Source organism: Macrobrachium rosenbergii, chromosome 21, assembly GCF_040412425.1.
Source record: "Macrobrachium rosenbergii isolate ZJJX-2024 chromosome 21, ASM4041242v1, whole genome shotgun sequence".
Classification (NCBI taxonomy): Eukaryota; Metazoa; Arthropoda; class Malacostraca; order Decapoda; family Palaemonidae; genus Macrobrachium; species Macrobrachium rosenbergii.
The window spans coordinates 50,514,273-50,540,464 of NC_089761.1; the positions used below are offsets into that span (position 1 = coordinate 50,514,273).

The following is a 26,192-nucleotide window of genomic DNA, read 5'->3' on the forward strand; positions in this document are numbered from 1 at the left end:
ATATATATATATATATATAGATATAGATATTGTGTGTGCGTGTGTGTGTGTCGACAGAGGCCGGAAGGAACGAAGAAAACAATGTATTTTTCATGAACTTTTGTTCTTGTTCTATGTCACGTTCTTCCTGTGTACGTTTAATGTTACGTTACTCAACCCTTAAAAACTTTTTCACAACCTATGTATTGTGCAATGAGCCTTCCATGCTATTCTTGAATCCCCTGTCACGTCCACTTAAAAACACATATCACAATAACATTTGGGGTACATGTGTCTGTATGTGCCTGCACATACACATACATGTACGTACATACATGTATGCTACTTTAACGTCAAGTACATATACACATTAAATACACATATATTTACACAAGTGAATTAATTCGGTAATGTTCGTCCGTTCCATCAGAAAATCGAATTCATCTCAAGGCCTACATCATCTTGTAACTGTCATTTCTCAGCCATGTACTGCCGTATAAAATTATCCATCTTAAATTTGAAGTCATCTTCTATTTGGGTTCCATAAATTTTTAATTTGCTCTTCTCTCCACAGATATCACCTTCAACTTGACGATGCGCCGGAAGACGTTGTTCTACACTGTCAATCTCATCATTCCCTGCGTCGGCATATCCTTCCTGACGGTGCTGGTCTTCTATCTACCGTCCGATTCGGGGGAAAAGGTGAAGTTTCCGGAGTAGAGGAGAAGGTGGCAGGAGTAAACATAAAGATTTGCTAGTCCTGAAAGAGTTGAGGTTAAATAAGGGTATACATATATACAGTCTGGAGACTGCGTAGTGACGAATGTATATTTTTATGGTTTATTTTCTGAGGTGCAAAGATTGCTGTTTGTTGTGGTTTGTTGTGCACATGATGAAAATGTATATTAGTGCAAAAAGATTTATCACAGTAGACGATCTCACACTGAGAACCTCACTTCCTTTCCCTCGTACACACACACACCCACGGGGCGGGGGGGTGGGGGCAGTAATGCGTTCGATGAACATAAGTTTATCAGCGACGTTGGGATTAATTAACACGTGTAGGTAACCACCAAGTAAAGCCAGGACATGGGACTAGCAACATTTGCAGTAAATACTTTATGAAAACTCGGAGGCGCCATAACCTGTAATGATAGAAATACGTATGGTAATATATGTAAATATATACATACATACATACATACATATATATATATATATATATATATATATATATATATATATATATATATATATATATATATATATATAAATACGGATGTAGTCATACATGTATATGTAATGAGAATGCTGTTTATGGAGCATAAAATATTGTTTCGTTCTGTTTATATTATAATTTGTGGTCGTCAAAGAAAAGTCTCCATAGTCTTTGATTACACTGCAGTGTGATGTCTTTGAAGTTTATCTCGTTATTTTCTCAAAGATCAGGAACTTCATTTTAATATCTGGAGAGTTCTTATCGGAAGAGCATTGCAATTCAAATAAACGGCATTTATTTCTTGTCATTGATAGTTACACAGCAATCCGAAGAATAGTATGCTTTTCAAAAGCTGTATCAAAAGTACATAATGTTGAGGGTCAAATATATATATATATATATATATATATATATATATATATATATATATATATATATATATATATATATATATATATATATATATATATATTAAGTAACATTTATACTGTAAATAAAACAGCTTTAATTTACAATATAGAAATTAGTCATGGTACAAGAGTTTGTTGAGACAAAGAGAATTTCCGCTTAAACTTATTTTTTAGTAAGCGATGTAATAAGCTTTGTATATTACATGCAATTGCGTAATACAATTAAATAAAATCGAAAATGGAACTAAATAGTAATTGATGGCTTATGATAACAAAAATAAATGTTCGCATTTGCCAACACCCTCTTTTAACATGTAATTTTGTACAGTAAGGAAAGACTGTATAGCTTTCAGGAATTGGAAATTACAATAAAATTTTCTGTAACACTGTTTGTATTTAGAAATGTTTGTCATTAATTAAAACGTCAAATCACATTGATACGATTGTAGTTAGATGAAATTGACATCGGGGTTTACTTCTCCAGACTTTCTAGAAATAATCTATCGCAGGTATAGCCCAGGTAGATAATGGATTTGTAGTATTTTAAAACTGATGCTAATATTACATAAAATTGGTCTAGAACTATTTTGAGCTGTTAAACTTTAGAATTCTGTTGTTGAATTGTAAAGAGGAATTCGTCGTTCTTTAAATAATGTTTGCCTCTTAGAACAATTTGCGCACTGTAAAACTGTAATTGTGAAGTTTGAGAGTGTAATACACGTTACACCTTTAATTAGCATTCAGCTTAGCGAAGTGTCACCTGGAAAAATTCTCTCCGAAAGACCAGCAAAAATGAATGTGATCGAAGAGCTTTAGTTAGAAGGTTATACAGTACATCAATTCCTGGCAGTGTATGTGTGTGTGTGTGTGTGTGTGAAGTCTTTGATTTACATATTTGTGTCACAAAGTAACTTCAGTTTTGAAATAGTCATAAGATCACAATTACAATAATTACAACATGTTCCAAATATAAAGCAATAATAGTTCTTGGGAAAGGTTATTATTTACAAAGGTGTATTGTGGGCAATCGCTCTTTCAAATCCTGAAAACAAGCCTTCTTGCTCTCTTGTTGATTCTCCAACCATACCTCCAGATTATCAGGAGTTTATCACAAAAGGTCATAAATGGGTCAGTTGTTCTGCTCTTGTTTGAAATCCACAATATATTATACATTTAAACCAAAAAAAGTTAAGTTGGGAGCCAACAATTTTGTTGAAGTATTAGTAGACTGTATTTCTGTTAATCTATCAACAGTTGTGTCCTGTGTATTTAGACATAATGTGTGTTTGTGTGTGTATTTGTGTGTATGCTCAAAAGGAGGCGGTGGGTTGACTTCCTACACGGTAGACATGTTCGGACACATCACGAAATGAGGATATTTCTATAGTCATAGTTATTAGTTGAGTCTTTTTGGATCTGTGTAAAAGAGATTAATGTATTTGATAATGAGTTTCGAACTTGTAGTATTTGTATTTAAAGATAAAAAGAAAACTCTGTATACAAATTTTTCTTGAGATAGAAGTTGTTATTGTATTTGGTTGTAAACAATGTAATTTTTAGGGATCATATCCTGAAGTCTATAATTTACGCAACCTACATAATAACTGTTTCGCATGAAGCTTATTGGTTAACATTATCAATGAAATATTATAATAAAGCTATGTAAAACTTTACCATCAAAGAGACCTTAAGTAGCTTTTTTAACAGAGATGTTAAGAGATGAAATTAGGGACAAAAAATATGATAGGTAAGTGCACACTTGATTATACAAAACAGCTTTAATAATGAGTATTCACACAAATACATAATGCTGCTGCTTTCATAATCCAGAGTGGCTAAATGTGACGAGCCATGAATATTTCTAAACATAAAATCCTTAAATTATTCTCTATGACAATGGTAAACATAATTTTTAACGTACAAAAATCTCACAAAGCACGTGAATTTGCTCATTTAACAAAATAATCCTTGAAACATGATCTCATTTTAAAATTTTTAAATGTAAATTCGCTCTTGAAAGTAAACCATTTGATTGCAGTTAACATTATCTAATAATGCTTATCGAAATGTCTAAAAATATTTTGTATATATTCTGCAGTTATTTTGATATCTTTATATTTAATCTAATTTATTTTTTCAGTTTCACAGGTACCTAAACTATCTACCTATGCAATTAATTTTATAGCCTTACATTTACAGCGTTAAGCTAAAAAGCTCCCTTATTGAGAGCATGAATGAGGAGCACAAAGTAATGTGTTGGGTGGACTAACGTTAGACAACCCTGAATATAAAGCTTTATCCATCTTCTCTAAAAAGCAATGTAATCAGTCTTTAATTCGCCATGCATGATTTTCTATTGCTAATCCCCGCCTTTTCAACATTCAACCAATCAGAGGTGCTCATGTGCGTGAGATGGCATAGCATGACAGAACTCTCCGTGAGCATGAATCGTGAATCGCTGGCGAGAGCCACGCCCTGTACCGTTCTGGGCCAGTCGTGCCTGGTTGCTTGCTTGACTTAATCTTGACGAGTCACGCCCTTGGCCAATCAGGCTCAGGCCCTCAGCTATTGGCCGATTTCCGGCTGAGGGGCCATCGTTACTTCTTGACGATGGAGCGAACAGATATGTTAATTTAAGAAAGTAATGAATGCGGCTTGGGTAAAAAGGAAAGATAAGGGCCTTCAGTCATCCAGACATTTTCCTTTTTAAAAACTGTGCAATTTACAAACTTTTTCTTATGGAAGATTAACTTATTTCGGAAGCGAGTAGTGAAACTTTCATTTATTGATTGGAAATTCCTTTAGGGATGGCAACTTTAACTGCATTCTTTTTATACGAATTATTTTTTTTTTACATAAACAAATGCATCCCAATACCGAATCTTCATTTTATTGACGTACTAATTGTTTAACTAAAAACGCGATCTAAGGTACTTTTCGCTTTAATTTTGTCTTTTATTTGCTCAGTAGACCGAATAAAAGTTTTTTAAAGCACAACGTAATCCTGCTTCCCAGTTTTTTCTATAATTTTAAATGCTTGAATTTTCTTCTAGCGCTTTTTTATTATTATTATTATTATTATTATTATTATTATTATTATTATTATTATTATTATTATTATTATTTAAATATCAATTGATATTCTTAACATAATTGGTTGTGAATATTGTTAATTCCTATGTATATATGGTTACATTTTACCGCCGTCTGTATGTGTTTAGAGGTGCTATTGTGTAGGCTACAAAACATCCCCTATTAATTTACATTTGTTTCAGTATTTATTGCCATTCCCGTTTTCTATAAATAGACAGTGATTTTTTATTTCTTTGATTATGTTGGTGGATAATATTATGTTTGCTCTCTATTGTGTTTGTGAACACCCTTGTAACATTGATAGCTCTTCTGTGGCAGCAGGTTTTCTCTCTTTCTCCCACTCAAGTTGAGTTTTCCCTTCTTTCTTATGGTTCCTTATAAAGTATCTTAGTTGTTTCTTTTATTTCCTCTGTGTTATATCTTTCTAATTGGAATCGTTTAGTGGTTACTATTGTTAAATAATATTTGTATTTCTTGTTTTCCGAGTAAGTTGATAATCGAATCATTAGCGTACTACAATTACATTGCTCCTATTTTCCATATATAACTTGGAGTTGAACGATATGTAATATCTTGTTAACATACTACAGGAAATAGGAGTTATATAAATGCAATGGTTAAAGGATTCTTCATACGTGTATTATCAGCATAAATAATGAATATGCATTGCATTAGGCGACGCTAATTCATTTTTAATTCGAGTAAGTTTTTCTTTTGTTTTTGTATCGGAAAAATTTTCAGGATGTGTAAACTAGTTGTAATAACAGCAACCACAGTCTCATTTTTAAAGTTCCCACATACTCCCCGTACCTGGGTAATTTTATGTTTCATATAAACATTTGTAAGGTGATATTTTTTCTTCATAATATGGTAAAACATTCTATTGGTAAACATGACTCTTAAAATGTGTCAAAATGCCTTCTGCTCCTTTTGGGAAGTAAGTTTTTTGCCCCCCTTTGTACCCTGTATCATTATTACATCCACTGGTGATATGTAAATTGACTGATTAATTAATTAATTAGATGACAACCAATGTCCAAGTTTCAAACAAAAATTATTCATCTTGATTTTTTTAACAATCGTGCCTTTGAAAATCCTGAAATGTCTTCCAGTCATGTATGGACAGAATCTCCTTGTGATGAATACATCAAATGTTATCCTGGAAGTCGTAGGGTTGGAGTTGGCATCAGAAAAATATTTTTCATAAAAGGAAAGCGTAGCATCGACATCATTTATGGAAGTCCCATTGCATAAGTACTTAAGGAACGAAATATTCCATGCTTATATTCTATGCTTATTTTGAAACAGAGGCCCTTTTCACGTGAGTCGGATGTATGTGATATTCGCCATCTAAAGGAGTATTATAAACATTTTTATCGTCGTTTTCCCCATTGAAAACCTCATAATTCCTTCGACTTGTGTTATTTTGTGCATACGGAAGAACCGTAATTATTGATGACGAAGTAGACTTGACTAATTGTGTGAAAGCATAGAAAAATTACTTTCATTGCTGTTTAGGCACCTACCACGCACCAATGGAATTTTAAACCTGATAAAAGTGTTGCGAAACTAAACATTTTTATGAAATTTACAATTCCATGGACGGGTGGCAGGTGCCTGAACATCAATGAAAGTAATTTTCCTATGATTTGACACAATTAGTCAGTCTACTTCGTCATCAATAATTACAGCTCTTCTATGAGGCTGGTACTCGAGAGAAACTGATGTACCATAAACAGTAGTTTCAAAAATCTCTGGTGCAGGGTCACTGGATATCTCGACTTCAATGATCACAGACAAAACGGGTTATTCAAGTATTTTATTACTCTTAGAGGAGAGAGAGAGAGAGAATGGTGTTTGATTTTAAATAATGTAAGATCATATGGAAAGTTTCATTGCGTTTAAAGATGTGGAACGAAAGTGAAACTCCCCTTGGATGTATTAAGGGATTATTTTTTAAGCTGTAACGATGTTGGATTTAAATGAAAAGGACACAATTATAATTTTAGGAACGTGATGAAAAAGTCGAAGGAGACGAGTCTTAATGTCTAACGTTGGCCCAACCTTCAGGTTACTTTGTGTATCTCCATTCTGCTGTCCCTCACTGTGTTCTTCCTTCTGTTGGCTGAAATTATTCCCCCTACCTCCTTGGCTGTCCCCCTCCTCGGCAAGTACCTCCTCTTCACCATGATCCTCGTCACCCTCTCCATCTGCGTCACCGTCGGCGTACTTAACATCCACTTCAGGTAAGAAGGTGTCGCCTAACTGTGCCATTTTGGGGTAGAGATTCTTAAAGTACGTTGGAATGATGTCTTTTGAAATGCAAGACTTTTTTTTTTCCTTTGCCTCTTTCATGGAGAATGATATGTGTTTTGTACTTATTTCTGCTTTGTGTACGTAGAGTATGTGTTTATCTGTTAGTTAACATGTCTTGTTGATTGTTTGCAAGTAACATTCAAGTTCAGTTGTAAAGAAGGGATTTGTGTGTTGTATTATCGATCAGGTAAAATGACCTGTTTTGGATTTCTTATCCTACATATGTAGACGTATCAGCGATGTAGTTTTAAAAGAATCTTTTCTATCAGTCATATATATATATATATATATATATATATATATATATATATATATATATATATATATATATATATATATATATATATATATATATATATATATATATTATATATTTATATTAATTTATTATTTTTATTTATTAATGTTAAACTATTCCCTTAAAATTGTGTCGTCAGAAAAAAGTTAGTTCGACTTTAACTTTGAATTATGGATGATCCCTTAGTCAGAAAACTTCCAAATTAACCGCACCATGCACCCACAAACAAGGATCATTAGTATTGTGTCAAATTTTACACATGTTGTGCCATTCACCTTTCACCGCGTGCGCTTCTCGCCTCCTGAATAGTAAGATCCTTAATTCCCACACCTTTTAGATGCCATCCATCCACCACTTTATTTTTCTCATTCTCTCTCAAAACACTTTCGAATTATACATGCTTTTCTCAAACTTAAAGTCTCCCATTCTAGCCACATGGCCAGACCATCTCAAAACTCAGGTACATCCTTTCACCTTCGTTTTACCATTTTTCCTTATCTGTACAATTCTCACCGTCAATTCTTCTTACACCACAAATAATACACAATCAGTTCGTGTCAGCTGCTACAACCCTTTTTTCCTAAATTTTCATTCATCATCGACACTAAACAAGTTAGATCCACAGACCCTTAAGACATTCCTACCCTGGCGTCCTTAGACACCATGCTGTCTTCTTGCTTAACATGTCCTGTGACTCACCACTGTCTGATCTTACCGTCATATGTTATATTTATTTCCAAATACTCCACTTTTCATATTAGTATTCATTGCCCAATCATCTCGGTTTGCATTTACCATCACAGTCTCACTGACGCTTGCATCTAAAGAAATTTTCCCACTTGCAAGTACATATGTATATATATATATATATATATATATATATATATATATATATATATATATATATATATATTATATATATATATATATCTAATATATATGTACACATATATTGTAATTTGTTTGTGTAAAATTTTGAAATTTTCTGTCCAGCTTATGCAAATTGTTTTGATTATACAAGCATCATTTCTAATGCTTGCGTATATGAATAAGAAATAAAATATATATTTACAGTAATATTCAGGAATTTGCAGCGTTCATCGAAGAAGGTACACGGCGTAAGATAAGAAACCAAGTTCAGTATTTCATAAAATGCATTTAATGCTTAGGATATTGATGGAAAGTTAAGGTCTGTTGAAAATACAACTTGAAAATATCCGTAACTCCCCTCTCCCCTGAAAATACATGAATAGTAACAGATAATCTCATGGTAGTAAAAAGTAAATAACGAAACATTGTAAGGCCGAGAATTTCGAGAATTAATAAAACAAGTCTTTGGTGTAAATGCTTGTATGTGAGAAAATCAAATATTTTGGAAATGATGTGAGAAGACTAGAAGGGGACATGTGATAAAAAGGAAAGGAATAACACCGAAAATGGCATATGTCAAGACAAGAAGACGAAATGAACAATTGAACAATGATTTAGAAACTAGTAAAATAATTGAGAACCACTGATGACACGGCTTTAGCGCCTACATTCCAGATATATGATTATGAAGAGGTACACAAACTAAATATAAAGTATATATATATATATATATATATATATATATATATATATATATATATATATATATATATATATATATATATATATATATATATATATATGTGTGTGTGTGTGTGTATATATATATATGTGTGTGTGTGTGTGTGTGTGTGTGTGTGTGTGTGTGTGTGTGTATTGTTATGAACCACAACAGATTATTTTTAACCAGGTCCTCTGTTCAATAAATCAATCGCCAGTCCAGACAAAGAGTTCCCACAGACCAGACTTTAGGTAATAAACACTCAAAGAGGGTGACAAAAACCAAATGCCTAAATTTAACACTTATTCACTAAAACACTTAATGCAAAAAATGTCCCCGAAAACGTGCTTGAGGAACTAGAAAAAACACACAGTCATATACAGTACCTTCACACATACCTCAGTCTCCTACCTAACTATTGTACCGAAGAGCCGGAGAGAAATGCCACAGTGGTGGATCGAAACCAACACACGCACACGTCTACACGAAAGGAAGAGACACAGATAAGAAAACCTTAACACTAATATGCTTCCTTTACATAAAAGGATAAATATACAAAAATAGATAACAATACACCTTCACAAACTCTTATCCTCTTCAACCTAAACGATGTATTTACACAAAAGCTGTGTGCAGCTGAGAAAAGCTGTCCTTTTCATAAAGGCTACAACGGGAGCTTCCACTTAACACTTTATGTCTAATAGTAATCCTCCGCCGGGAGACGCCACCGGCATAAAAGGGTAAAGCAAATATGGGCTAAAGGGATGCTCACCCTTCTCCTGCCTCAGGAGGCCTCCTGACGATTCCCGGAGGATACAGCAGTGCACTCGTCAGTGCAAGGGATAGACCTTGCTCACGTGTGGGCAAAAGCAAATACCACAGGCAAGCTCGCTCAAGAAGGCACAAGGCACTCCTTCACCACGAACAGCAGTCTGACGTTAAAAAAAAAAAGCGAGCGTCTAAATGTCGTGGCCTTGGCCAGCAGGCAGTGTTGCAGACAACAAGTGACAAAGAGTGCAGTTAGAATACAAGGTGATGAACCCCCCTTCGGAGATCTGTAACGATTAACCTTCGCCTGATGGAAAGCTCCCCCACATAAATTAAGGGCGACTAGAAAAGCAGGGTAAAACCATCAGGGGAAAGAGGCAGTTACCGAAGACGACACTCCGCTTGTTGAAATATGAAAGAAAGAGAAACAAAAGGATAAATACAGCTATGTAACATTGAATACAAAACCCTTGAGGGGAGCGAAAAGAACCAGCTAGCAGTTTCTCGTGACCTATGTAAAAATGAAAGTTAACTTACGTTAAAGAGAAACCAAATACTAATATATATATATATATATATATATATATATATATATATATATATATATATATATATATATATATATATATATATATATATATATATATATATATATATATATATATAATAAGTGGAAACTAGGAGGATCGAACTATGAATGTTAATATGGATGATGGAAGACTGGAAGTGGTTGACTTGTATATGTATTTGTGAGTACATAAACAGACGATGGTCGGATTGGGATCAGAGAGGCGTCACTCTAAATGTGAAGCAAGGGAGGCAGCAGGGTAAAGGCAACGGCTGGGGAAAAAGTTAATGAAGGGATTGTTGAGCTAATTCCCCTTTTGGAAGTAAAGTATGGATGGCAAATGCAAACATACATTGATAAAAAATATAGCGGTGGTGAAGGGATGGATTACTGTTTAGATTTGGTTTGGTCATGAGGGATGCATGGAGGGCAACAGGCTGGTAAAGTGTATAATTAGCAAGTGTTAGGGGGATGAAATAGAAAAATTACTAAAAGTTTCTAAAAAGAAAAATATCAATATTCAGGAAGCACAAGATTAAATGAAAGATAAAAATGAATGGTCCACTGGACTTTGCGAGCAGCTGAAGAGCCTTCTGTGTGATTGTATGAACTTGCTAGCGTTGTGTCAGATTTCTGCAGAAGTGTATATCCACGATTCAGCAGTTAAACTATGAGTCTGTCATTGAATGTTGTATCGTTTTTCCGTTTTATTTAAAAAAGCAAAAAACAATACAACAGTCAATGACACATTGATACATTAATTGCTGAATCGTGGATATTCCCTTTGCAGAAATTTGACACAGCATTAGCATATAATATCCGGATTAAATTGCAGAAATGTATGTAATATACCATATTATATATATATATATATATATATATATATATATATATATATATATATATATATATATATATATATATATATATATATGTGTGTGTGTGTGTGTGTGTGTGTGTGTGTGTTTGTGTGTGTATTCACAAATATTATCCCACAAATATAATTTAATAGCCAGTTCACTATGGCTCGGGAATAACTTACACCATGGGGAATTATAATTAACAAGTGCTTCATTATGAGCGGGATTACGAACCGCTGCTTCGTTTAGAAACAACGATGTACGGTGACTTTTGACCACTGATCCATCAAGATGGCTCAGTGATTAAAAGTTATTGTGTATTTTTTTTTTTTTTTTTTTAGCAGGCAGCGGGTCGAATGCCACTAGTAATGAAGCACTTATCAATTATAATTCCCTTGGGTGTAAGTTATTCCCGAGATGTAGTAAATTTGATATTAAATGATATTTGCGGCTAAATATTTCTGAGCATAAGAAATGCCACGGTGTACGTGACAATAATTCATACACACACACACACACACACACATATATATATATATATATATATATATATATATATATATATATATATATATATATATATATATATATATATATGTGTGTATATATATTTATTATATATATATTTATATGTGTGAATGTCTTTTATATCAGCATAATATTTTTACAACAGTAGAATACACACACACACACACCATATATAAAACACTATTTGCATATTTACAACCATATATTATCCCATATATATATATATATATATATATTTCCTTCTGTGGTTGCAACATCCAAATAGTGTTTTATGGTTTTTTATTATATATACATATATATATATATATATATATACATACATATATGTATATATGTTATATATATATACTGTATATATATTTTAGAAATATCAGCATAATATTTTTAGTATATTGTATATACATAAACACACACACACACACACACACACATACATACATATATATATATATATATATATATATATATATATATATATATATATATATATATATATATATATATATAATGCATATATGACGTAAGACAATACTCTTCCAGTTTCTCATAATTCTCGGGGAAACAGCTGTCGGCATAACATAAATAGAGCAACACAGCAATGATTTTCGATAAATATGGACGACCGCGTTCACACGTGCAAAGATGGCTGTGTGATTATGCAACTTTAAATAACATCTAAGTGTGATTGCTTGCTTGTGTATGTAGGAGAGGGTCGGGAAGGCAGATTCCTGTGACTTGAGGACATTGATACCATCAGGAATCTAGGAGAAAGATACTGTTATTCCATGTACGTTTATAGGGGGTAGATTTAAGAGAAGCTGTCATGGTTGGTTGGATGACGGCAAGACCCAGTCTATGGAAAATTACTCATAGCCCGAGGTTCGGACCTGGCCCCCCTCATTCTATATACTCATGTGGGGTCCAGCGGCACAGTCGATGTTCTACTCCGAAAAAAGAAATATGAATACACGTTGCATTTTTTATATAATATATTTGCATATATAGAAGACTGTATCTTCTTATCACTTGTGAATATAGTATAATGTTACACTTGATATTTAAAATTTTTCCCATGAGTTCCGTTGGGATGAGGTAATAATGAAGTGTACTTTAGTTAGGGAAGAATGTTAATAAGATTGTTTTAAGATGATAGGTGTTATGGTATATAAAATAAACCTGTCAGCTGAAGGTAGGGAGTTTGAAATGTTATGGAAGAATGTTAAGGATTCTTTATCTTTATCAATGAGTGTAAGATTTTCTGGAATTGGAAGTAAAAATGTTTGAAAAATATATAGATGATTATTTTAAATGCCAGAAAAACAAAATGGTTAATACTCATAATTAAATGCTCAAATTAAAAGGATAGTGACATTAACTGTGTAAAGCTAAAAATAATTAAAGAGCTTTTAGGTATATTATTGATAATATTTCTTGTACTGTAATTTGAGTCAAATACCAGAGGAGGATTTGAAATAAACCAGAAAAACCTACATCTGAGACAAATGTGAACTGGTATCTTGGCTAGGAAAAGAACTCGTTTTTGTAGGACTTTGAAATTAGTGTAATAGTCATATGAACCTCTTATTTTCAATGTTTATGAATATTGTAACTGAGATTTAAACGAATTAAAAAGTGGAATAGGGGTCCTAAAGAAAATTCCAAAGAATACGAGACAGAAAGCTTAAAGTTATTGAGTGTTTATGCTCTGTAAGAAGAAGCACATCTCAGTAGTTGGATTTAAGGAAATACGGATATTAAAAGCAAAACGAGTAGGAATTAGTATTTTGTGAATGAAAATAAAATTTAATCCTCAGAGACGGAAATAAAAAAACATATATAGAAAGATATTAGAAAAAACATGGTATTTACAAACATTTCTGAAATCCGTATATTATATGAACTCTATTTTCATAGGAATATTGGATGTAAAAATTGTATTTATAAGTGATGTAGCTGCTCGGAAACATTTTTGGAAGAGAATTCAACGAATTACAGGAATAGGAGCCTGTATTGAAAAATGTAGTGACTCTTTTGAAAGAGGTTATCGATAGGAATTTGGATTAACCTTTTAAAAATAGCCTTGAAAGTGGATGGGGATATATGAAAATATTATGGTGGTGAATGTAGGCTAGTTAAAAGTAAAACGTGCATGAAGAGAATTTCTGAGAATTAAGGCAACAGGCAACTACAGGTATTGATGAAAGAATTCCCCTACATATAGTCGGAGAGCTTCGAAAAACGCTAAAAATTTATGAGAAAAAAATACAGAACGGAAATAAAAAGTAATTTAAAAAAACTGTATAAGTGAAAATAAGGGGAGATAGCAATTGCACAGAATGAAAAGTTGACCGAACTTGAATTTTTCATTGGTATTAGCGATGGGGGTTCCTTTGACATTGTCGTATTAGGAATTGAAAATATGTTATCGACGAGCGAAACAATTTCTTTCCACCTCAATTGTGTACTAATGTTTACAGCACGTAATTTTAGTTGTAAGTTAATTATAAAAACGAAGTGCAAATGAACATGCATAATAAAAAATATATATCGAAATAATTTTTGAGTCCATTCCTGTATTTTACATATTAAGAAATGTTCAACCTTGGTCATATTTTGCTGTTGTTGTAGGTTTACCATTGGTATTCATATTTTCAGTTCCCATTGGGTTCTTTGGAATTAATTCTTTTGTTTCAGTGAATTTTTTTCAGTTATTTGCAATCGAATGGTTCCTAAACATCAGTTGTTAATTTCCAACTTTAGATATGCTCAAAAGAATCATGTATATCAGCGGTAATTAGGTCAGATTTTGAATCCAGCCTTGCCGCTACTTATGTATTTAAGGTAACAAGGTAACTAAAAACATTGTTTTGATCCAGCTAATTCGTTAGAGCGAATGAAAAATTATGCGTATATTATATCCTAATGGGACAAGTGTTTGAGAATAGAACTCTTGGTACACAAAGGGACTCAAATCATTTTAGGGGTAAAAGGGTTTATAGGATGTAATAATCAAAATGATGCCTGTATGTTTTAACTGGTATATTTTCTTCTCGTAAAGGTACCTGCAAATGTGATACGTTAAATATTCTCTAAAAGATTCAGCCTTCATTTTCTTGCATAATTTATGGGAATAACATGTATCCAACATGTATCTTATTTCTGATAGTAAGCCCAATGTTGTTTTCATGTTGGCAGTATGTTAAAAATTAACTGGATTAACCGTATAGTTAGCAAAGAGATCAAGTTAGGGGTGTCTTTTTCATTTAAACAGGTAATGGGGGTATTCGATGTATAAATAGAAAATCATTTCGCATTATTTGCTATCAGTTTAACGTAGACTATTTTCATTTAGTTTTATTTTTAGTCTATCTATATCACTCTCTGGAATATTCATTCTTAGGTTATCAGATAACGATTTACCAAGTTAATGAACTCTGCAGTGTGTATGTATGTATGTTAATACCTATAGATATATATACAAATTAATGATCCATTTCTTGATAATTATTACGAGATATATTTCTCAACATATAAAATTAATTCCTAAACATAGCTATCTGTCATTTGATAGTGGAATGAATGGATGCCATTCCTAATGCTCACAAACCTGTTCGCTCCACTGTAAAATAGCAGATAACGGTGCTTAGGAATTAATTTTATATATTTGTTAATTAATTATTATATTTTATAATGTCATAAAATTTACCAATAAGTGTATTCTTGCAATCCCAGCAATGGATTTAAAACAGCGGCCTCTCTTTTAGAAACGGAAACAGTCGACTAAACTCATTGCAGACCTTCTGCAATCAATTTATATCAATGTGATTTCGGGGGAAATCCTTCCCTGATCAGATAGCGAGGGAGTTTAATCCCTTTGATCCTGTCTTTTTCCTCCCGGCGAAAGAACAGCCAAGATCCCCCTTTGATGGCATCAGATCTCTTTTAATAGTCCTGTGCCAATGGGACATCTATTACGGTCCGGAGGAATTTTCTCGTTTTGCCACCGGGTGGTGGGTGCTGGTTCTGCGTCGCTGTGTTGTTATTGTTGCACCTTCCGTTTTTCTTTGCTTTTCGGGGGGTGTCGAGGAGATATGACGAATTGTTTTATGGAGACAAATTAAGAAAATAAACGGGTGTAATTTATAAGAAATTCTTGACTTTGGAATAGTTAGTTGTAACGAATGAAAAATTTGGAATTTTGCACACTTTTTTTTTTTTTTTTTGCTCTTGGTTGTACTTCTCTTACAAGACAATCCAATATGCTTTCTTCCTAGATCTCCCCAGTTTCAGATTTTACTACTTATGCGTTGTAGCGTAAGGGTTAGGGACTAGGGCAGATGGTTGTTGTGAACTCTTTGATGAAAACTAGAAAGGGAAAATAAAATATGTAAATAAACTGGAAAGGTCACATTTTTCTACTTTTTTTAGCATTTCCCCTTAAAGAAGATATTATATTGGACTGCAAATTACTTGTTTACCGTTTTATGTATATAATTATATATATTATTTATATATATTAGATATGTGTATATACATACATTATACATATATATATATATATATATATATATATATATATATATATATATATATATATATATATATATATATATAATATGACAGCGTCTGGTCTTTCCTGACCAGACACAACGTTCCTTAATTGTGCTGATTAAAGATGTTACTCACGTCAATTTATATATATATATATATATATATATATATATATATATATATATATATATATATATATATATATATATATATATATATGTATATGTGTGTGTGTGTGTGTGTGTGTGTGTTTGGTCTGGAAAGACCAGACGCAGTCAGGCACCAGCCCCTAGAACGTTCAGGGGCGGATGTGTTTGCTAGCATGGTGTCACCCCTCCCTTAGGTGAAAACGGCATATTTTGAAATTATAGAAATATATGTTTTTATATCATACACAAACCGTTTTCATGCGAGAGGAATTGCTAAAGATATTCACTAGTGCTGAATTAAGGGTGAATTACGTGCAAAACGTTTCCGTGGTATCAGTTATACAAAACTCGTACATCCTCTAATATGCTTTTCTGCTTACATCTCGTCTCCGCTTCCCGGCTATATACCGTTCTTTCTCCCAAAACGTCAGTTTTTGGGCTGCCCTCCTTTTTCTCCCAAAAGTTGATCGACTTTTTTTTTTTCCCCTGTTGATTTGTTCCTTCTGCATTTGCCCAGATATTAAAAAAGCAACACAGCCCCATTTTCATCCCTAAAAAACGTTTTAAGATAAATTTGTCTTAAATGCATTTCTATTTCTTTCAGCACTCTTAACTCCTGGTATATTTCACCAACAGTTCATCTCAACACCATTTTTATTTCATGGGCAGTTATCATTCACCTATGGACTTCGCCAAAGTAAAATTGCCTCAGTTACATCGTTTAAATATTTGCTACCTTAGAGCTTTTTTTTTTTTTATTTCAAACAGTTTTAAGAGTTCTTAATACCTTCCGTGCTTCTGTTTTGTAGCATACCTTTTTTCTCATCCATTGCATTTACTTCCAGATTCCTATACAAAGAAACCACTTTTATTCTTTTCCCTCTCAATATTTTTATTGTTTCATCGCTCTACACTTATCCTCTCAACTTTGGTCTTGGGTACGTTAACTTTTAACTTTCTCTTTGAACCGACTTTTTTCAAAAATTTTCGCTGTTTTTTCAGTTTTTCTACACTATCACCGTTCAGCCATATATCATCTGCAAACATCTGCCAGTTTATTCTTACACAATGCTGATGTTACGAACATTTTTACTGTTTCGTGCCCTCGACCATAGAATTTGTATTAAATTGGTATGTTCTCTTTAAGATCCATTGATCTTTAGATTCCATCAATGTTTAAACTGTATGGCTGTCAGTAAGGGCGGGCGAGGGGGAGGTCTTGTGATAATATTGTGAGAACCATTTTTTAGAATATCTAGATTACATTGATTTGCCACTTGTTTCAGTAGGTACGCTAACTATTAGAATAATTCATTTTTTCACAGTACAAATGTGAAAACCAGTTTTTCAAAGAAAAGTAGATATTGAGACACGTTAAGGAGTGACCGTATTTGATTGCTTGCAGTCTGAGCATTAGCCCCTCCTTGCCAATTTCATTAACTGTCATTTAGGCTGTTCAGTGAGCTTCTTTCGAGAAATGTTATTAAAATGGAACTTTATAGCTATCTGTCACTCCGTACACGACTTCCTCAGCAATATGAGAGCTGGAAGAAATTGACCTTCTCTCCCTTTTGAGCAGCGTCCCTTTTCTCTGCACCCAGGAATCGTCAGAAATGGCCCCGTCTTCCAGATTTATGTTTCCAGTCCCTCATCACAAGAATTGACACCAATTTCTCTTCTCTCCCTTCAAAGGCGTTTTTATTTTTGTTGCTTCAGCCTCGTTGCGTCGCCTTTCATGTTTACTGTGGTGACCTTTGAAGTTCCCTCCTACTGGGTGCGAGGTAACATCATTTTTCCCCCCTTGGAGACCCTCCTAAAGGTCTTCAGTGTCTCATTACTTAGGAGGGTCCCTTCTCTGCTCAACGTCTCGTCATCTCCTGTCGCCCTTTTCGACAGTAATTTCTTACCGCTTGCTTTCCTCTGGAATGGAATCGTACATGCAGTTGGAAATGCCTTTTCTTCTTTGTTCTTTGTGTTGTGCCATAGAAGAATATTTGGGAAAAGGTACCATGTCCAATAGTTGCTCAGCTGAGATTTATATGTTAATTTATTTTTTGATATTGTCAAGCTTTTTTTCTTGAGATCGTAAATATTATCATATGGCTATCTGAATAATTCCCGCTGGTATGCACGTGGGGGCGGACTGTATTGGATAGACTTTTTTACCGTTTCGTGGATTTTCGGTGTATTAAAAAAAAATGTTAAGGACTGCAGCAAGTATTAGTAATAACAGTGGACAGATGATTTAAAAAAGAGCGCAAGTGAAGAGATAATTTTATTGCCATGTTAACTTTACAGTGCAAGATATATAATCGTTTATTCTACTTCATAGGTATTAGGTTTTTTATCTTACAAAGGCGCACATGCAATGGGCGCGCACACACAATATATATATATATATATATATATATATATATATATATATATATATATATATATATATATATATATATATATAGAGAGAGAGAGAGAGAGAGAGAGAGAGAGAGAGAGAGAGAGAGAGAGAGAGAAAGAGATCAGAGGCATAATTTGTGTGTACATTGAATTTGAAGAATATAATTTCTGCTGATGTTTTCGGGTACCACTCTTTAGGTTTGTTTGAGATTAAACCCAGCTCTTTCCTACGCTCTTCTTTCTCCTCCTCCATTAGCTCTAGGTGATTTCAAGGCATTAAATTGCACGTTACATTGGGTTTCCCTTTAAAAGAAAAATAACAGCATTTGGAAATACAAGACTGTATTATTACTCTGCATTCCATTGTATAACTTGGGGATTAGAATGTTGGCAGCCTTTACTTCACGCAGAGATACAAATGGGAGATTTGTGAACAGAAGGTTCTCCGGAACCTTGAACTCCCGTCATCGTATGGGAGGCCAGAAGTAAATGGAACACGTATATAACTCTCTTGTTAACATCTAGCACGCCAGTGTCATCCCGGCCCATTCATCTCTCGCGGCGCGTCCCGAGAGTGGAGATAGCCACTCGTGTTAGGGTTTGTAGGCTTGTCTTCGCTACTAAACAGATGGATTGGGCGGATGGTCCTCTCCACCTTTTCGAGCAGATAGACATGACTCGACCGAGTGATGGATTGATATGATGAAAACTTCAGCTTAACAGATACGGAATTCCTCTGTATTTTGGCGTTCGTAGATACATGAAGGACTTTATACCATTATGAAACATTTTCAGTGTGTCAGAGTGCGATAAGTCGTCGTTAACTCTTGCGATTTTCTTCAGTTTTCTTATATTTGTAACTTATATATATCTGCAGACTTCCGGTTCGTAAAGAATTTGACTTCAGTTGGGTTATTCTTGAATTTGTTAACTGGAATCTTTTCGCAAAGCACGATACAGGGTAAAATTCTTTATAGCTTCTTGATGGTTTGTAGCTTTTTTGAATAAACCTCTTGTTAAACTAGGACTGTTCTGATAGTCTTAGTTTAAAACGCAGCGAGATTGAACAGCTCTGTCTTGATTGTCTATCTTAGTTCCTGTTGCATATTCTTCCAGTCCTATAAAAAAAAAAAAATTATGCCCATTCTTCGCTTGTGCCCCGTACGTCACTGCGTGATGGTTGACTTTTTCAACCTTAGTAGCTGGTGTGGCTTGAGCATTGCTGGAGTAGACGTGTGTGAGGTTGCTTGGAGGTGCAACAGAGTGGTGATTGCGGCCTCAGCAACATAATTAGTATCATATATGCAGTTTGGGATTGAGCACCTCAACTTTTGGCCGATTGGTCGCAATAATCCATATCTGTTGAGATGAAGAACGTGCATGAGAGTTTGATGATAAATAAGTAACCATTTCTGTTTCATTCACATCAGTATCGCATTCGTCTGTAATTACAGATGTAATTGACACACATCGAATAACACTACATCATCAGAGAACTTATAGTATAAAAATAAATTATCATGAAGATAACATTGATAGGAAACAACGTGCACATTTATGTCATCAGTCGGGTAATATTTGAAGAAATTTCTTATCGGGTGGTAAGAATGCATGAGATACGACCTAATTACAAGGCTTTCATATGGCAAAATGCAGACAAAATACTTTGAAACATTGTATATATCACCATATAGTCAGTCATGGTATATATATATATATATATATATATATATATATATATATATATATATATATATATATATATATATATATATATATGTTACAAAAACACACACGATATAACATTGACTACATGGAGATGTAATGTTTCAAAGTATTTTGTATATACAGTATACTTTCTTCCTATGTAGTTCCAGATATTGTGTGTAAAACCAAAGGGCTTCAGATTAATATGACAGTAAGTACTAGTGGTTAGTGTTAAAAATGGTTGCCAGTAATATCAAGCGTGTAGGATGTTTATTCACGACTGATAAATCTGAAAAAGACACCATTTTCACAAAGAACCTTTAGATAGACACTTACCTTCATATTCTGCCTGGGCATTTAAGTTTTAGGTAACCATCACTTAATTTACATTGCGCCGTTTTTATTTTGATATCTTTCATCCTTATTTAATCGTTACTCCAGCTGAAAAAAGCGGTCTCCAAATATCCCCAGAGGAGCTTGACAGGTTTGCGGTATCTGACTAGTTACTTATAGGTTTTTATAAACGTAATTTTTTTTTTTTTTTTTTTTAAGTTTTCTCTTGACATTTGTAGGCCAGAAAATTTTGTAGGGTTTTTTTTGGGGGGGGGCGTTTAAAGTAAAATTCCGTATTCAGTCGTGCTTTTGAATGAAACTGAACAGCCTTCATGGAAGTTTGTGCAATTGACTTGAGTTTCATTGTAGTTTGTTCCCAGATATATAGATAGATCAAATGAATGAACCAGGCTGTTCATTCCAGTTTATTGTGACATAGTCGTGGATTTCATTTAGATTTGTGTCACGGGGATATATTTTATCCCGTAATTTTTCTAAATAACAGACCTTTTCTGGGCATGGTATAGGAAATGGTTTCGGCAAAAACCAACGACCAAAATATGAGATAAAAGTGAATAAATAAAATAAACAGTTGCTAGAGTTTTGTTAATGTGTTATGCGAAATCATTAGTTGAAAATCTAACTTTTTTTCATTTGCCTCTCTCCCCGCACTCGTCCTTCTGAAGGGGAAAGGCGAAAGAGAGGGATATTGAAAACGGCTGGAAAAAAAAAGAGGGGAGAGAAAGCTATCGAAGAGTTCTCATTAGCAGTGTCAATATTTGGCTCGCCACCTGACGCCCTGCCTTTCTTCCGGTCCAATACAAATGGATTTAAAATACCTTGGGAACTGCATAGCTTTTCGCTAATTAAGAAAGAAGGATGCCCTGTTTTAATGAACTTTAAACTTAATTCATGTTTTCTTGTTTTGTACAAGGAGAGATTATGTTATGTGGCATTTTTGTTATTCACATTACTGTCTTAATTTTACCTGTAGATAAATGCGCGGTTTACTTTCAGTGTGACATCAGTAATGTCATTTTTCTATTCCACGTTTAAGTTAGTGTGGTAATTATATAATTACTCTTTGCAGTCCAAAAATATGTATAGAAAACCTCCCAATTACTTGCAGATCGCCCTCCACCCACAAAATGTCGCCATGGGTAAAACGCGTCTTCATCCACATCATGCCCAGACTACTTCTCATGAGACGGCCACAGTACGACCCCAGGGAAAGATACATCAGGTCTCCTTCGGAACAAGAATACTTCGATGGACTAGGCGACGGTGATGTATGGTGAGTGGAAGGTTCCAGCGTTGTTTGCTTGTAAACCGAATATTTTTTTGCAGTGTGTGTATTTAGTGTGGGAGCTAGTAAATAAGGAGTAAATGCGTACTCAGTGATAAACATCCGTGTTGCACTTTTTTTTTTGTTATTCGGTGTTATGAATTCACATCTTTATGATTATTAACATGATATTTATTTATCTCGAGTTTTTTTTTAGTTATTGGTATAATCTTTGATAATCTTACGATATGCGTTTGTTACGGCAAGACATTCTTTGAATATTTTCTTCAAGTCAATTGAAGTTTTGTAAACTTGTTGCTTCATTCCAATGCAGACACGATTAAAGAGCGGAAACGTGGGTTTGATGAAGCGATGAGTCATTTCGGAAAGGGTGTCCACAGGGAAGCGTCAATCGGTGACGTGTACTTCAAACGTTTCCTGACCACTGCACCTCAGATCACTGGTAACATATCAGCCTCTGGAACTGCATGCGTCCGTGAGATGCAGTGCTCCAAGGATCTTATGGGGAAATGCTACCAAAAGAGATGTGACGAAAGGCTTTCAATATTGGGCTGTGTACATGTGATGTTATCCACGTGTATGCATAAGCAGAGTATATGTCCACGAGCAAAGTGAAACAAGTGATTGTAAGGTCTAACCTTGACTTGAAATGCCTTAGAGTGATAGTGAAAGATCTTGTACTGGGTTGTTTTACTTTCCTTGCGGCCAAACACCCCGTTTATAATTTATATCACGTTATCGTTTCCTTGATATTGAAGTTTTGCAAGTCTGTGGATCAATAAACGCTTTCGGATCAGGCTTGCTTGGGTCGTCGATCGTTCCCTACCTACGGCACACCAGTCCACCCAGCTATAAATACTTGCCAGCTTATTTGGGAATTGGAATATAAACTTTAGGCCAAAGACCAAGCGCTGGGACCTATGAGGCCATTCAGCGCTGAGAGGGAATTTGAGAGGAATGGGGTTTGAAAGGTATAACAGGAGGAAAACCTTGCAGTTGCACTATGAAACAATTGTTAGGAGAGGGTAGAAAGTAAGATGGAAGAAAAAGAATATGAATGGAGGTGCTTCAAAAGGAGTGAAAAGGATTGCAGCAAGGGACGCTGCAAAGAACCTTAAGTAATGCTTACAGTGCACCGCGTGAGGTGCACTGATGGCACTATCTCCTTACGGAGAGCTTATTCAGGAGTCTAGAATAGGACTTGGGACTGGCACCCTCAACCCTAGGCTTGCTGAGACACCAGAAGGCTGTACTCTTCCGTTACCAATCCTGCTAAAGGGAAAAAACTATATATATATATATATATATATATATATATATATATATATATATATATATATATTATATATTATATATGTAAATATATATATAAATATGTATATATATATATATATATATATATATATATATATATATATATATATATATATATATATATAATATATGTATGTATTATAATAGGATATAATATACAGTTTTTATAACAGTTATAGAGAAGCATCCAAGGTACTGTTATTATAGTATTACAATGAAATTACAATGAATAATGCCCAATTTCTCGGTACTTATCTCGCACGATGTATTTTTTTATATTAATACTTTACTCATAAGTGCAAATATATGTATATACCCGTCTTGTCTGTATATGATTTTATGTATTCAATATTTTCCCAGTAGCTCATCAACAGTTTGTCAAAAAAATTATAAGAAAAATCAAAAGATATTTTAATTGCATAATATTACAATGAATAATGCCCAATTTGCATGTTAATTATCTCACATTAAACGATGAGATATTTTTGATATTTTATTAATACTTTACTCATAAGTGCAAATATATGTATAACTACAGTTATTCTAGCAAAACATAACTTTTAGTCCTTCTGATACTTTTGATAAAATTTATTTAATTGACTGTGATTCTCAAAAACCAGGATGAAATCCCATCAATCGAAATTCAATAACACGTAAACATCTGACAACAGTTTCTGCGACTGATAATTAGGATATTCCTTTCGATACTGGCTCATCTCTTGAGCCTACCTGTCAACCCCCCCTCCCCTTCTTGTAGCTTCCTTAATCCAAACTTCCATCACAACCTTAATTTTCGGATAGGAAGACTCAAAACTAGTTAACAAAATGGGGCTAGATTAGGATGCTTTCGTTGTTATTTGTAACATGTGAAAGGTTTTATCGTAAACCAATACAAATATCTGTTGAGCCTTCTGAATATTATAGATCTATGGAAATATATTCAAATTCATATAGATTAATATTTCTGGCTTCTTATTCTAAGTCTTGCATGACAAGCGGATCCTGCCCCCAACTTTTTCGGTTTCATGGTTGAAGAAAAAAAAAAATTGATGGCTAGAAAAGTGAGAAGGAGCATTATATCGGAGAAAGTACTCTAGACCACAATCTTCGAAGTAGGGTAATTATACGAATTGGGGAAACTGAGGTAAGGGGAGAATTCCGGACTTTTGCCACAAAGGGATAAAACGCCCACAAAAGGCAAGAATTCCTTATTGCTACATTTTCACAATGTTAGTATAGTATAGAAAATGTCTTAGTGGTTAAATTAGTAAATAATTTATAATTTTGGAATAGTTAAATTCAACAATTCAACACTTTCCTTATAATGAAAATTTTTCCTCATTTATACATCATTCAAAATTATAGAGAGAAATTGGGCCTGCGCATCTCCGGTAATTCAATTTCCGTAGATTTCTCCAGACAGGACGTTGCCGTTTTTCTGGCAAACAGAAATAAATTTATCTATTTAAGTATCGTAGATTCAGGTCCAGATTCAGATCCAGAACAAAATGTTATAAATTATTTCCTCAGGATTAATGAATCTTTTGAAAACAGTTTGTCAAAATCCTTCCATTGATTATAAAAATTCAATGGAAAGAGTAAGGCAAGTAAAAAAATTTTCACTTTATTGAAAGGGAAAACTTTCCACGTGATAAATAACTTGTGAGAGCTTATGAATGGATTGCTGATTGGTTTGTTATGAAGGAATTTCTTGCGTCTGAAGTAAGTACTGATATGCTGTTTTTCTTTCTTTAAGCCTTCCCGATGTTTCAAGAAATCCTGAAGATATAAAGGAAAAAATGAATTCTAAATGCATGGAAGTAAGATTTAACAGTCAACAAACTTAAAGTAAAACAACAATTTATTTCCGATCTGAAAATAGTCGCTTTTACGTCCCAGTCGACACTTGTTCATGTAACGAAAATTTAATTACTAAAGGCCTGACGACATGGAAATTTTGGCTTGGCTTAGGGCAACAAGTGTTCTGTTGCAAAATAGACTAACGTTAAAAGGCATAGAAGTACTGATAATTTTTATGGGGTAGTATGCAAAAATGACAAATAATGAATTATTTTAATCAAATTATCAACGGGGCATATTGCTTGGAATAGAGTAGGAACTGTTTATATACGATAAATAGATTTAAAAGGAATTAATTTAGTAACCGGCATATTTTTCGTGATGACGTAACTTATCAAAACCATTCTTCGAAAATGTGGCCAAGATCGTGTCGCCGTTATTAAGACACTTAAGGCTGGCGGCAACATCTTGTGCAGAATGACGGAGGAAAATTGGGGTTAAATTTCTCTTCCATTGCAAACGAACCGATGAAAAAATATTTCTTATTCAGATAGACGTTCGCCAGGAGAGAAAGTCTTCTGTGAGCATAGCACTTCTGCCGGCGCTTGTTCCTTCAAGGATTTCTGTTAATGCGATAGAATAAGACAACCAGCAAATACCGTCAAAATGAAATAAGTAATATAATATGCCGGCTTTTCTTTCAAGAGCAAACGGCCAGGTGTAATAATATACGGTACATAACTTATCATTTTGTGACAAAAGGAAGAAAGAAACGATGGATTATATAGCTTAAACAAATAACAAAAACAAATAAAAAAATTATTCTCAACACTAACAAACCAACCAGAAACGAAGGCAAAAACCTGACCTCCTTGAAGGATGCAATGAAAATATTAAATCGGTTTCTGAGCATATTATTATTTGCCATTTTATTTAAAAATTGTAACTTCGTTTTGACCATATTTTGACAGGAAGATATGCGTGATGAACTGTTACACAGCCACCAGA

At 33.9% G+C, this 26,192-nt stretch overlaps 1 protein-coding gene across 3 annotated transcripts in view; it reads left to right on the forward strand.

The window, feature by feature from the left end:
- Positions 1–26,192, forward strand: part of nAChRbeta2 (nicotinic acetylcholine receptor beta2) — a 653,562-nt gene that overhangs the window by 575,856 nt on the left and 51,514 nt on the right. For all 3 annotated transcript variants that reach the window (XR_010856576.1, XM_067123826.1, XM_067123827.1), the window contains exons 7-9: positions 554–681; positions 6,772–6,947; positions 21,894–22,058. Coding sequence is in view for 2 of the 3 variants with exons in the window: in XM_067123826.1 (XP_066979927.1) it covers positions 554–681; positions 6,772–6,947; positions 21,894–22,058 (469 nt within the window). In the remaining variant the exon portion in view is untranslated. The remainder of the gene's footprint in view (positions 1–553; positions 682–6,771; positions 6,948–21,893; positions 22,059–26,192) is intronic.